This window comes from Cynocephalus volans, chromosome 9 (genome assembly GCF_027409185.1).
Source record: "Cynocephalus volans isolate mCynVol1 chromosome 9, mCynVol1.pri, whole genome shotgun sequence".
NCBI lineage: Eukaryota > Metazoa > Chordata > Mammalia > Dermoptera > Cynocephalidae > Cynocephalus > Cynocephalus volans.
The window spans coordinates 99,250,578-99,266,550 of NC_084468.1; the positions used below are offsets into that span (position 1 = coordinate 99,250,578).

A 15,973-nucleotide genomic window follows, 5' to 3' on the forward strand; every position below is an offset into this window, starting at 1 on the left:
TGAGGTCTGATTTGAATAACCCTAATGAGAAAATTCCTCAAGAACTCATAAAACTGCTCATGTTAGAAAACTCTAATACAAATTCTAAGGATAGTAACTCAGGTACAAATGTTTACACACTTATCCCAAACAAATGTTTTGGTTTGTTTGTTTTATCCTCAGTAAAAGATAAGCACCACATTTTATTTTTATTAACTCTTCATATATTTAAACGGCATTATTAAGTTCCTTCTTAGGCTTCTCTTCTCTTGTAAACGTTATGAATGAAGAGCTTTTATTTCTTGAACAGATTTAAAATACATAATTTCATATGATCACACTGTTTCCACATCGGTCAAATACCTCTAAAAAATCATGATAGTCTCTTTGAAGCAAGCTTTATTTTCTGTTATTATGGACAACCTTTTCAGAGGTATTTCTCCACTATTCAGGAATATTTTTATATTTTTGTCCAGTTTAACTTTGTATAATGTGATACAATATTTGATTAGAATACTGTAATTCTGCATAAAGTGGGCTAGGTATAGTGTAAAATTATTCTATTTGAGATATACACCACCCCAACATGTTATTTTCCCAAACTGAAAAAGTTTCGTAGTTCAAATTGTACACAAATTGTATTTTGGAGAAGAATTTCTTTCTTTTTAAATTTAAAAACACATAATGGTGATCGGTTTTTGTCTATTACCCCAACATTTTGTAAAATCCAAAATTCTCTCCTTCACTGTCTTTTGCTAGATAGACATAATATAAATAACCACATGCAGTGATATTAATAAAGAAAACAATGTTCCTCTATTTATCATTTCAAAAACAAACAAATAATATGTCTTTTACACTTAATCTGTTAACTTCTATCAAGATGGTTAGTGCCCCTTTGAGGAAATACTGAACTAGGTAATCACAATCTCTAAAACGGACATTATATGTTATGGTTCTTGAGACATTTTGCTTGAGAAGTGTTTAAATAACTTTGCATAGGTATGCTCCTTTTAAAATTTCTATTTTACATGTGGGTAAAATAGTCAGTCCACAAATTTTTCTTTTACTCTCAACAATTATAATCAAGACACAACTAGTTTTTGAAAACACTTGAAGATATCCAGAGATAAAAGGAAGACTTTGAGTCATTACTTAAAATATGTTATGTTTAATTGAATAAAACAAAATATCTCTCTTAACTCAAGATTTTGAATTTAAACAAAATTAACAATATAAAAACCTAACGATTAATTCATAAATTTATCAATTGTCCATTATATGACACTATGGAGGCAAAAATCAGTGAATTAAAATAATTTGTTTAAAAGTCATTGTGAGTTAAACAAATGCTGTCACCTTAATAAAAACTTTAAAAAATATATTAACTTCCACTTTAAAGCAAAAATGAACCTGTTTTCTGTACTTAGGTGCAGAGGGTTAAAAATCTTGAATTTTTGTTTGACTTTTGGACAGGGCTCTTGAGCTAAAAAACTTATGGGACAAAAGCCCACACCTAGTGGGGCAAAAAGCCTATCTAATCAAGTATATGTTGATTCTCAGTTGATTTTTAGATAGGGTTTTTAGGTAATGCATGTATGGGACAAAAGTACTCAGTTAAGGGACAGAAAGTCCACAGCCAGCAAGCAACGGCCTATCTAATCAATTCTAATCACTGTTTAGGGATGGGATTATGTACTTTGATTATTTAACATACTGATTGTTGTTAAAAGATGTTGAAAGAACTGTTGTAGGGAAAAAATGTGAAAAAATGTTTGCTAAGGGCAAGCTGTTTATTGATGGAAACTTTAGAGACAATTATACTTAGATTTAATTGTAAGAATGCAACTCTTGCTTAAATCACTTAAGGAGAGGTTATATTTTGGATTAGGTAATGATCGAAGTTTGATCAACTTAAGCTTTTAACAAACTGTACTTTGGAATGTCACATTGTTAATTTAAATGATGTTACTACTTGCCATTGTTTTAGCTATTCTTAGCCATATATAACTTTTGTCACATTGCCAATGTCTTTGTGTCCTTTTGAAATGACTGAATCAACTCATTTTTCTTGTGAAAATTCCTTGTCTTTACAATAAAAAACAGAAGCTGACTTTGAATCGGGGCTGTACCCAGTTTCTCCTTCTAACAGAGGAGTTGCTGAGGTGCATTCCCTTCGGGCTTCTCATTGCATTCATGTTGCTTTGAGTAATTCTTTTTTGTGTTTCTGTTACACAGCAAGAAATGTAACACTTGGGCAGTTTCCATGTTTATTTATGTATGTAGGTTGGTTGGCTGTGGGTCATAACATTTATGGATATTTACCCACTTATCTAAAATAAATGGTTGAGAAAATAGAAACAATAATGCTAAAAATAAAGGAAAACACAGATCCCTTTGGATTTATATACTCTTTTAATAGTAAACCTCTCTGCTTCTGTCATCTACCCATAGGAAAGAGTGGCCAGGAGTTCCATAATTTTACTGAATGAATATCATGGGCTAGGCATTATACCAGGCATTTTATAAACAATATTGCTATTCAACATGACCATGCACCATTACTGTTACTATTGTCAGGTTTAGCCATTTGAAATTACCACTTTTGTAGGTTAAAAAATGGTTGGGTATGATATATTATTACCCCCATTGCACATATGACTCAGAGCATATGAGCATATGAGGTTTACATGAACAGTCAGCTTGCACAGCCGATAACGTTTTGGGCTGGGATTCAAACCTTGTATGTTTAACACCAAAGCACATGCTCCATACAAACAGAAAAAAATTTCCTGCAACTTACTGTTATGGTTTGAATGTATGTGTCTCTCCCAAACTTATATGTTGGAACATAACCCCCAAGATGATGGTGGGGGTGGAACTCTTGACAGGTTATTAGGCTATAAGGGCTCTGCTCTCACAAATGGGATTGGTGCCCTTATAAAATTTCTTGAGTGAGCTAGCTAGCCCCTTCCATCCCTTCCAGCATGTGAGGACACCGCAAGAGGTGCCATCTTGAAAGCAGAGAGAAAGCCCTCACCGGACACCAAATCTGTGGGCACATTGATTTTGGACTTCTCAGCCTCCAGAACAGTGAGGAATAAATTTCCATTATTTATAAATTATGCAGTCTAAGATATTTTCTTATAGCAGCAGGAATGAACCAAGATACTTACTCTTTATACTTGCATTTCCTGTGTTTTTAGCTCCTAAATTATGAGGAAGGGGAATCATGTGGACAAAAACCTATGCAGATAAACAGTTGTGATAACAGCTTTTCACAGCTTCTAGAGAATTCTGGTCATTTTAATGGCTGCTAAGGCATGGGACGGTTGGCATCCATTATGCTTCCTTCTTCTATAGGTTAAATACTTATTATTCCTACTACTACCTGACACTGTTCTAGACATTGTACATATAGCTGTGAACAAAAACATAAAAATTTCTGCCCTGAGGAAACTTACATTCCAATAGGGGGAAGAGAGACAGTACACAAACAAGCAAAATAAATATTTTAGATAATGACAAATACTAGGAGAAAAGGAAAATAGAGAAGAATGGGAAGCACTGAATTTTGGGAGAATGCAATTTAATAGGATTATCAAGGAAGATCTCACTGAGAGGGTAACATCTGGTCAGAGACTAAAAAAGAGAAGAGGCAGGAAGCCATGTAGAAATCTGTATCAGGACATACCAGGCAGAGAATAACAAGTGCAGAAATCCTGGGGCAGGAACCTGCTTGATACATTTCAGGGACAGTGTTCCTGAGGTACATGTAATAGCAGGTGAGGACAGATGGTAAGGGGAAGCATGTCAGGAGGGGGGCCCTGATCATGGGGGCCCTTTTAATGGACTCTGATGTCTTTGACAGCCACTGGAGAATACAGAGCAAAAGCAGTACACGATCTTATATATTTTTAAAGTGTCGAGTGTAGACAGACAATAAGCAGATAATACAGAAGCAGGTCAACTGGCTATGTCAATAATATAGCAAAAGATATTGGCATCTTGGACCAGAGTCATGGCAGTAGTCAACTCCCCCCAAAAAACAAACGTGTATTTTGAAGGAGGAACCAGTAGGATTTGCTGATAGAGTGGATGTGGGGTATAAGCAAAACTGAAGAGACAAAGAAAGTGCTAAGCTAATGACCCAGGAGTATTAAAGGAATATAACATAGTCATGTCAAACTCAGTTTTCATAGACGCATTTGAACACAAACATATGAAAAACAGGTTGAGACATAATACACAGGATTAATACAATTAAATCAAAATATTGCAGATTGGAATGATTATGTTAGAGAGCTGAGGAGGAATTAAAAGAGAATGTTCTTCAAAGGTGTCAGGATGCATTGACACTTTAAAAATATAATTTAATCTATCACTTAAATAGCATGAAACAGTTTTATAGAGAGTTTTTGTATTTGTTTTTAAAGAAAACACAACTGAATAGTTTAGGAATGTTCAAATCTCAGTACAGTTTTTAAATTTTCTGTTCTAATCTAAAGAGATCAAATCAACCATTCAAAGGTATTTGCATATTGTGAAGAGCCTCCTCTGGGTACTGAAGTTCCCACATATGTCTATTCAGTGCGATAACATGGCTCTAGGAGAGAAATTAATTTTACCATGGTAAAAAAAAATAAAATAAATCACAGCAATCCCAATAACTAAATCAGTTCTTTTGTATCAATCATGATGCTTATTTTCATATGATGTATTGACATATTCTACTCAATAACATTGGCCAAGGGAAAAATGTTACTCTATTACATATCAAAAGAAATAAAGAATGGACAACCTAATTCATTAAGTTTTAAGGACAAAACATTTTATTCATGTGCCCTGGAAAAAACTTTCTTTAATATAGAATGAAATTTTAATGAAAAAATAGCCCTTCACTAGGGAAATGCACCAGCAGATCTAATTGTATTAAAGAGGATACTGTAAGACTAAGAACTCTCTGAGGAAAAATCTAGCCTTTTTAGATTCAGTCTATTCTACCATATCCAGCACATAGTGGGTGTTCAATATTTAAAAAAAAAAAAAGAATTCAAATATTTCAAATGGAGGTTTCTTTGTTAAAAATTATATATGTTACATGCATCAAAAACTTTGTTTCTTATTTGTTCACATATGTCTATAGTTATATCCTTATATTTTTTAATGAACATATTGTTCCTTGTTTTAGCATTACTTGGATACTAGCCAGAAACAAAGAGCTGGAAAAAAGAAGACAGCCCATGTTGCAACTGTTAGAAGAAAAAATTCACTTTTGTCTCAGAGTGCATCAGTTTTGGAAATAAGAGAAAAATAAAAACGATTCAAGGAAGTTATACTGTTAGTGAACCAAAGGTCTAATATTAGGCTGGGTCCTTCAAGGTTATGCAGCTACAGGAAACAAGCCTTAAAAGGAAAACCATAGAAGGTCAAAACCAGAAAAAGTAATACATCAGGGGAACTTATGTGGAAGGTAAAAACAAATATTCTGCTTTTTACTTAAATAAAAAAGGGAAATCTATGAGTATATTAGTCTGTTTCTGTTGCTTTTAATTGAATACCTAAAACTCAGTAATTTATAAAGAAGTAGAATTTATTTCTTACAGTTGCAGAGGCTGGGAAGTCCACAGTCTAGGGGAACAGCTGGTGAGGGCCTTGTTAGTGGTGGCTCTACAGCAACACAGAGTATCACACGGCCAGCATGGCAGGAGCAAGAGACAGATAACCTGATCATTTGCTCTCCTTATAAAGCCATCAGAACCATGTGCATTACCACACATCAAACCATCAACTTACTACTGCATGAATAGATTAATCCATTCAAATAGGGCACAGTCCTCACAATCTAACCACCTCTTAAAGGCCTCACCTTTCAATTACCATAATAGGATCCCCCACCTCAACACTGTTACAGTGGGGATTAAGCCACAAACCTTCAGGGGACACAATTCAATTGATAGCAATGAGAAATTCTGTTTTTCTTTTAAACAATAATTGGCTTAGTTAGGTCAAGTAAGTAGAATCACTTTATTAATATTTTATTAAGAATCTGAATTTTGTGTTAGGAAAGTTACTGAGAGACTCATGATGTCTGTAGGGCATTTTGAAACAAAGAATTCTGTTACATGCTTGTCAAAACTTATTCTTTTTACTGGAAAAGGTCAGAACTGTCCCTATATACCCATTCTATCCAAGTCTCCTTCCTTGCCCACTCCAATCCAGGGTCCTGGTTCTAATGTGATGTTCACAAGACCCATCCCCTTCCACCCACTCAGGGATTTTGTAACCTGACATCTGATTTCTAATGAGCAATTTACATTGCTTTCTTCATTTCTCTTATAGACTACTGCACCAGGAATAGCTTTAAATTTTCTCTATCTCCCTCTAAAAATAAAAGTCTACATCACTAATGCCTGGCAAAGTGCTTGATCTTTGAAAAAAAGGCCAGTAGGGCTGGTGTGAGTCCAGATCTGTGCTTGGCATACAGCTCCTCTTTGTTATATTTTTTGATCTTACAAGTTTGCTGTAAAGATGAAATGAGATTAAAAAAAACCCTAAAACCTGTTTTTAATGGCAAAATGTTTTATAGATACAATGATACAACACTTCACATATACAGGTGCAAGGCACAAGTCAATAGAATTAACTCCACAGAACTGACGGATAACATGCTGTTATCCATCAAGTCAAGACATTCTTTGGTAGCCTTAGAGTTAAACCTTTACAAGTAGCATGACTTTAAGTTTCTTCGGGGGCTCTTTACAAAAGAAAAGCTAATACCCTTAATTATGGTTTGTCTTTTCCTCATTATTTAGGGCTTCACACCTGATCCCAGGAGTAAAAGATGCTACCTGGAGATGCAAGATTAAATTGTGCTACCTCCTTTGGAAGTCTTCATGTTTGTTAGAAAACATCCCAGACTGCCAGTAACCTTTCTAGAATACTTTTACATGTTATTAGATGTATAGGATCTAGTATTGGAGTATGTGTTGGCTGAGGGATTCTAGAAATTCTAGAGGGATTCTGAACAAGTGGTTCAGTGCAGTGGCTGAAAGTGTGATTCCAGTTCCTGTTAAACCACTCACTGGCTATATGACTTAGCCTAAGTTTAAGATTGTTCTTTTGAAAGCCTGGGTTAATAAGACCTACTTAATGGGTGGAGTTTTTATCAAGATAATGTAAGGTGAAAATCTTTTAATGCTCTGTGACCATTTTTATCACAAGGGTGAGTCTTTGGTAGAAACTAAAAACCTGGTTTATTATTGATTTCTCCCCACTAAAATGTAACTTCCATGAAAGGTGAAATCCTATCTATATTCTTGCCTCTGAATATCCAGTACCTTTAAAACAGGGCTTGACTACCAATAATCCCTTGATCAATATGTGTTGAGAGTAACTGACTGAATAAATGTGAAAAAGAATAGCAAATGTCTTCATTCTTATTTGTACTTTATCATTACCCTATAAATATTATGCAGACTCACTCAACCTAAAACAAAAATAAAACAAAGCTCAACCCTCGCTTGACCATGTATCTCCTACTACACATAGTTTTAATAGAGGTCTTACCATCTTCAAGTGCATATGCTACAGAGCTTCCAGCATGTTGTACCTATGGAAATCTGACCACATCACTCCCTTGCTTAAAACCTTCTGATATTCCTCAGTTGCTTAGCACATTATCATAAAGAATCATCTCAGCCTGTGATCTTTCATCTATTAGATCAACTCAAGCACCTTAGTATGGCTCAATGCTCCCCATGACTATCATGTTCCCTCCTCTCGAGCCTTGTCTGTACTTGTATTTCTCTCTCAGTAACAGCCCGATCTGCCTGCACACACTTTGCTTCTGTGCCTTCTATCTGGAATGTGGTTCTCCACCAGGTTAATAGTTCCTTATCCTTTAAAACTTAAGTTCAAGAGTCACATCTTTGAGGGGTCCGTCCAGGATGACTCCCAGTCTGAATTAGTGCTCTGCTGCTGTGTTCATGTTCTCACAACACTAAGAGGCACTGACTGTAAGAGTGTATGACCAGCAGCTTGTGAGAACCTTGAGCATGGCAATCCCATGGCATTCATCTTAGTATTCCCAGTGACTAACGCAGGATCTGGAACCCGATAATAGTAAAAACTGCTAACACTTATCAAAATGTTTCCATGTGCTCAACACTGTGAAAAGCACTTTAGATATGTTGTCTCTTTTCATTCTCAACATTTGAAAGTTGTACATAATGCTATCATCTCCATTTTACAGATGGAGAAATTGAGGTTCAGGAAGTTTAAATTGTTCTGCTAAGCTCTCACAGTAGGCGATGGAGTCACGATTAAAACTGGGAATATTTAAGTAAGTTTTTCACTTATTGAAGAGATATAAAGCTCAAAGCAGATCAGTATTTTATAAACGAGTAACATAATATTTTTAAATGTACACATAACTTTAAATTTAGCAGCTTATTAAATTGGACCATTTTTATTAAATGATGGGAAAAATAGGTACATGAACAAAATCAAGAAAGTTTTACACTCAATATCCATGCAACTATATTATAATGTAAATTAGATTTTGCCGACTGAAATTTCTGATTACATAAATTGTGAGTCTGATTACCTCGTGTACTTTTTTAACTCTCACATAAAGTAATACCTATGAATATCATCAGATTTTTAAACTCTGAATTATTAAAATGAATTTAAAGTTAAAAGACTGATATCTTAATCAAAGTTTAGGAATTGATGGAATGAATCTTACAATACATATGCTTTTAGAATTTATGCAGTATTTTATAAAATAATACTACATTATTTTCTCTGTGGATCTTTCTAAAACTCATAACAGAGTTTCACAAACTCGCAAGAAAAACTATTATATAGAGAGCCCTGACACGAGAAAGTTTATTAACAGAGAGTGAGCCTATGTTTTTCTAATGATAAAATGAGTCTCGTGTTTTTATTTGTTGGCTTCATTTGTTTTATTTTGATTTTGGACCTTGTTTTAAATTGGGGTTGACAAGTTTTGAGCCTGCCTTTTTTCCGTAGGGCTAAATAAGCCTAAGCCTATCATTGACAAATTTAAGATATGAACTTGGCAGAAAGCAAAAAGTAAAGAGAAAAACAGAGTGAGTATGGAGGTAAAATAGAAGGAGTGTGAAAAGAAAAAATACAGAAAAAAATGAAACTATTTTACATTGGTAGTAGAGTAGAATAAATTCTGCATCAGTCCTATAAGTTACTGATCCTAATTTAACATTAAAAAATCACCAGGTAGATATACACAAGCAGACAACAATTTTTCTAAATAAACCTCTTTTAAAATCAAATTTTGTATTAGAAACCTGAAAGAAGTTATTATATACTACACTATAGGTCCTCTAAGAAACTTATCCTAATGAAATGATGTAATTATCAAAAGCCCTTAAATAAAAGACCCAGGAGTTTCCTGATTTGCAGATTCTGTAGCAGTGAGAAATGCATGTAAGACAAGTCCTGAGTTACAAACTGCATGCAGATCTGCAGAAGACTGGCATCATGTGATCATCTGACCCAGGAAATCCTACACAGAAATGAAAGGTTTCATTGATAAAACAGAACTTAAGAATAGTTGAATTTAGGTATTTAATCATCACATTGTCCACTAATGTACATGTTTACAAAAGACACAAACAAAAAGATCATTAATGAAGAGATTCTGTACATTAGTTGAGATCATGACGTCCATTGAATACTAGACCCCATTCAGGTGATAAGGTTACCAACTCCGTTGCCCTCATTTGGGCCTTTTGCAAACACCCGGGCAGCTTCATTACTATCACCTGTTATTCAGGCAAAAGAAAAAGAGGTAAACAAGCATGAAGTCCTCACACACAGGCAGTCTCATAGCGATACGCTTCTGCTTGTTGCACAGAACTCTGCTGGCCTAGACCTGGAAGAAGGATGAAATGCAGCAAGAGATCCAAGCAGCTGCTGAATGGTGAGGCAGAGTGGGATGCTGGAAGCAGGATAAGTGACAGAGATGACATAAGGACATGCAGGAGCCCAATTTGACAGCAGTTGCACAACTCTGGGATGCTGGGAAAGAGCAGCACATGGACCAAGTGGCTGCACACCCACCAGGAAGAAGTAGCTGACTCAGCAATGATGCTGGGTGGGTTATGAGGTGGACAGGCATTGTGGCATACAGTGACAGGCTCTGCAAACTGTGGCTACAGCCACAAACCAAAGGACAGTCTTCAAATGTACACAGTATGGAAAGAACTATTGCTAGATATCATGGACTTTAGGTACACACACATCCCTGGAGAGGAGCACTGTTAGTCTTGTCCTTCACTAATTAAAGGCTAATGATGATAGCTGTTCGACAACACCTGTAATTAATGAAAGTAATTGTTTTTACCAGAAAATGGATTAAATGACTATTTCAACAAGTTTAGGCCTAAAACAATTTATATTTTGAAATCACCAGTTAGTTCTAACAGGAAAACTCTTTTTTTTTGAGTACATAATGGGCTGTTATTACCATAGTGCTTCTATGGTAGTAGTTAGCTTCGTTAAGAGTCCCATTTGTTTTTAAAATATTAGTATCTCTCCACAGAACTGAGTTTGCTACTGAGTTTAGAGACCTAGCATCAGAAATAATATTTGGTTTTTGAATACAGGACAAAATTAGGAAATTGCTCGAAAGGTCAACATCAGGAAGTCAACATATTGCCTTGGAGAAAGAAAGCAACGAACTCTAGGAGTTTCTTAAAAAGAAGAGTTATAGCAATGCAAGTCCCATATGATGACTGCAAGCTTGGGAAAGAAGATGTTGTAGTTATAACTAAATGCTGAAATTTTTTAAGAAAAAGGAAATAAAATAACTTTTAGACAAAAAATGCATTTATCTTGGGTCACACTTTTGCTCTAAGTTTTCTTGATATTTATTGAATTAAATAACAGAAATGGGCCTAAATTATAGCATAAAAGATTGATGTAAAATGTACAGAAGAACGTTTTGACTCTGAGCCACTGAAATCTCTTGAAGAAGACTGGCTCACAAACAGAAGTATGTGGAGCTCAGGTAAACAGTAGGCATTCAATAAATGTTTGCTGAATGAATGAAGAAACTGAGATAGCCTAGACACAATTCAAAAGTAACATGGAGACTGAAGTTTTAGAGAACCATAGGCCTTCTGAATGGAAACTTAATAAGCAGCATTAACAAAAAATGGCTGTTCTCCAAATACCCGCTTTCTGGGGTGTTCCAGGTTCCCCTGACTGAGAAGGACCACTAATCTGCTACTACTTCTGCTTTCCTCCTTCTTTGAGAACAGCTGGACTGCCTACTTTCCCCCTTCTCCGCCACAAAGAAGCCAGAAAAAGGTACACTGCTGTTGTTTCACCTCATTTCTTTTGGCTAGGTCATCATCATGTGTTAATTTTCCTCCCCCACTTCTTTATGGTGTCTAGGATGTAGAAGCTGTCACGGCCAAGTTAGTCCTTGGGGCAGAATATACATTGCATCGAATGGGAAGCATGTGATATTATGTTCAAAAGATCATGTACCAACATGAAGCAATGGAAGTCTAGGTGCTGGTGTTAGATGAGCTATGTATGAGACAGACAGCAGGAATGGGTGAGCACGTGCCAGTGTGCAGCAGTGCGCTATGAGAACATGCCTTTAAAAGTATGTGTAAAAGTGTGATGTTTGTCCCTGATAACAAGGCTGTATACAGAAAGGATAGATTGGAAAGTCTATGTATGGAAGGAAGACATGAAATTTTGTAGATATGATATGGCTTTGTAGAGAGGATATAGTTTTGGTTAGGTTATAAAATTAACGGTCTTTGAAAATTCCTAGATGTTAGATATACAGGTAAATTTGGGTTCTAACAGAGCTGGACAATAAACACATCCCCTAACATGCTATCCAGAGCAACAAGAAACTCTGAGGTAAAGAGAAGAGGGCATAGGCATTCAAATGTAAAACCATATCAGGGTTTTTTGAGGACTGTGCACTCATAAATGCACAGAGATTCCCACACAAGCATATCACCAGCATAATAGATATATTAAAAATATTTATGACCATTTTATATACCACCTGGCTTACAATCAGAATGATGGCTTGGGTGATCTTTCAAAGTGTCTTCTAGTCTTAAAAGATCCTGATATTGTTCAGTATTAAAACGCTTAGCCACCAAAGGCTCTATGAGTCTTACAGAGAACATAAATGAGGCCTAATGTGCTATATCTATGATTCTGTGGCCAGACCCATGCTAGTAAAATTAAACAGAATCAACTGCACATTTCTTTTGATCTCAATACTATCCTTAATTTCTCTAATATTTGATGTGTGTTGATTCAGCATAACTGTAAAGACAAATAAATACTGTCTCTATTTGTGAAATCCCAGAGGCAAGATGAAACACATATTATTGTGATTTGAAAGAAGTATTCTTTTCTAAGATCTATTGATATCACTTCATTTCACAAAAACAAACAAAACCCTGTAAACTATAAGATAAGACCAATAAGGACTCCGTTTGTACACTGATATTTACATACATTAACATCAGAGATCGTGAACCAATACTTTGTACAGTTAAGAGTCAAATTTGAGTAAGCAAGATCACTTACTAAGACCCTGCTTATGATGACCATCAAGGAATAAACATATTCCTTTGTGGATGAACTGCATATTCTGAGGTGCTGGCATTCTCCTAATTTTATTTAGTTATTTAAAGATTCAGTCTCTCCAGTGGATGATGCACAGGTTTTCTGATTCTTGTTCACATCGTGCTTGGCTGAAGGAACTTAAACACTTATAAAGATGATGCTTCCGAAATCACTGGGAAAGCTAAATGGCACATCCGTTCATTTAGTTTTTTAAAAAAGAATCTTTAATATGACAGGCATCAATGATTCATAAAATTACTTCAGTTCGAGAGCAAGAGGGAGATGAACAGACCTACTAAATAAAATCCTCAACATATCTACCTTTCCACTGTAGAAAATAATGAATGAGTTACCTGTAGCAGAATTACGTCAGTGCACTACTAATAGAATATACTTTAATAGCATCAGCTGTTCTATTCAACCAAAAAGGAAAAAGTAAACAGAGGTGACTGGCAACATGTGATCTATAGATATTTTTATTTCCTATACTGCCCATGTCTCCTTGGCTTGAGAATTTCCAGGTTCTTTATTCTTTAACTTGAATACAACTTTTTAAGACTTTATTTTACTAATGCCACCAATAGAATGAAGGCTTATGGGTGATACTAATAGGTAAATAATCTTTTCAGCTAAGGTTTAATTAATTGACAGATAATTTCTCCCAATTTATTATTTTTTTTCCTTTAATAATTCTTTTAAAACACCCTTATCATTACCATTCTTTTTTGGAATATCTTCTAGATAAGTGGCCTGTAGAAATTGCATTTACAAACACTGAATTACAAAAGTGTGAATACAAAACTGCAAAAGCAATTGAAACAAAATTAACACCTCTAAAACAGCGAGGTGGCCAAAAGGAAGTAAGCTAACTGCAAATGTGTGTTTAGTATGTGTGTGCAGAGTCACTGAGAAGATGTTAGAAATGTTACCAATCTATGAAGCTAAAAGAACTTTGGAAATCAAAAGGAATGGAAGTCAAGAATGTATTAAGAAAGTACATAAAAACCTAAGATAAAAAGGCTGCCAGATACAAAATTCCACTGATACCCTCTTGAGACCACTGGAAATTTTTTAAAAAGTTATTTTCATATTGTATCCTTAAATAGAAATCATTCTCTAGACAGGTTTTATGAATGTACCCAATGTGTACACACTTTGTTACTTTTTGACTGAGAAATTTATAATTTTTTTTGTTCCCAAACTCTCATTACTAGCTGTCATTATTGCAATGTGTTTGAATATACCACATGTTGTCCATAGTTTAAAACACATAACAGAATATAATGCAAAAAAAATTGACAAAATCAATACATATTATTGAAATAATAATGTACTTACAAAAAGAAAATAATTTTTTGTCTTAGGAAAGGCCCACTTCCTCAACTTATTAGTTATTTGAAACCCCTTTTTTCCTGCTACATATGAAGCTCCGAGTTAGGATTTTCCATTTCTGGTTTAATCATACCTTTCACATCTTCATCCTCTATTGTTGTATTTGAGCTCTCAGTTGACTCCTGTTGAGAAGAAAACACATTTTTTAAGTTGCACACAATGAACAGAGTGATTTCTACTTTTGAAAATGTTGGCTAGTGATATATATATATCATGCAAAATTCTTTAGCAGGCTGTGTGCATATGCTGACATGCAAATGGACAAATACATTAAGTGGTTTTTAACAGAAATAAAATGTCAAATGCTGCAAACCTTTCAAAAAGGGAGTACTCTGGTTGCCTAATCTCTGAAGCAGTATAAATTTGGGTGATTTGTAGAAGAGAAGTATGCAGTTTACGAACTGGGTAAGGACGTGTGGGTTACAGTGCCCCAAAAGGTGTGCTTTTTCTGTGTGTTTATGAGAAGTTGAATATATTGGCCAAATTAATTTGAATATTAAAATAGGAACATTTTTATTCCCTATCAGTTAATCAGCAAATAGTACCTTCTTTGTGTCGGGCACTATGTTAAGCACTGAATTTGCAGTCTATTTGTCTGCCTTACTCCTTTGTATATAGAAAGCATTTCATCGCATCACTCGAAGAAAAGCTAAGGGTATTAAGTTGAGATATGCTGAAAGTACTTTTAAGAAGAATTTTCATGTTCGTGATCAGCACAATGGAATTCTAATGAATAATTTACTTTCAAGGACAATTAGATTTTTTTTCATTCTTTTCTAAATTAGAAACTGGCTGTTACTGATAAGAAACCCACTTCCATAATAAAAAGACAAAGCTATTTCTTTGTAAAACTAGAAATTAAGTTGAAGATTAGTAAGCACACTTAAAAGTACACTGTAACTGCCAACATTAAGATACTTTTATTGAGATGGTTTGATAAATGTTTCCATTAATAATGTACTAACAAAATACTTTCCAGGAAACAAATTTTGCAATATTCACAAGAAAGACATAATTTTCTACTTAGAATAATTAAAGACCAGAGCTGAAAAAAATTGGAAACAAACTTCCAATCAATAGCTATATGCTCAGTGATGAAAAACAGATATTGGAAAATGATGCAAACACCATCTGTGTCCTTTTAGATATTTGATATTAAAAAAGTGATCAATATATATTAATATTATATACAATATTTAAACCAAAGGGACAAACTAAAGATGTATCCAGAGTCTCCATACACACAAAACCAAAGAAAAGAGTCTTCATGCGTTTCTTAATGTGACCTAGCGTTCAAATTTAAACTCAAAATGAAGGTAAAACCCATGCACTGCAAAAATAAACTAATTCATGTAAGCAAGAAACACCATGCAGCATCTCTTACAAATGATACAGCTAGAACTATTGAAGTATCCACTCCAGCTGTTAGGCTTGGTCTTTCATTGGCTAATGCTATTAAAAAAAAAGTGTTCTCATATGTGGTGGTCCTAACTAACTTAACTCTTTTAGGGATTTAGAACATTTTCAGTGCCATGTCTATAAAATAAATCTCATATTAAGAATACAACACTTCGTGATTTTACTTTAATGATTTTAATATTGATCAACTAAATGTTAAACCAGAGGAGAAATGTGTTTTCCAAGACTTAAGCATTGTTGATAAGAATAAAGAGAAGTAAAACCTATCACAATACTTAATATTTGAGAAAAGTATTATGAAGTATTTTTCCTGCCCTTAGAGATATAATAATACACGAAAAATAATAAACTGGAAACATGGAATACATTCAGAAAATGTCTCCTTTCATACTATAGACATGTATGCAAATACTGCCATTTAATTAACATGCTGTGTAAATAATTTACAATGGATAGAAAACAGTCTTCCTCCAGCATGAGTAGTTAAATGTCTACTACTGAAAAGCATATAACTCAATAATGACAAACA

The 15,973-nt window shown here is 34.6% G+C and overlaps 1 protein-coding gene across 10 annotated transcripts in view; it reads right to left on the reverse strand.

The window, feature by feature from the left end:
• CAMK2D (calcium/calmodulin dependent protein kinase II delta) overlaps positions 1-15,973 on the reverse strand; it is a 290,657-nt gene that overhangs the window by 21,921 nt on the left and 252,763 nt on the right. For all 10 annotated transcript variants that reach the window (XM_063107301.1, XM_063107302.1, XM_063107299.1 and 7 more), the window contains one exon: positions 14,099-14,147. In XM_063107301.1, coding sequence (XP_062963371.1) covers positions 14,099-14,147 — 49 coding nt within the window. The remainder of the gene's footprint in view (positions 1-14,098; positions 14,148-15,973) is intronic.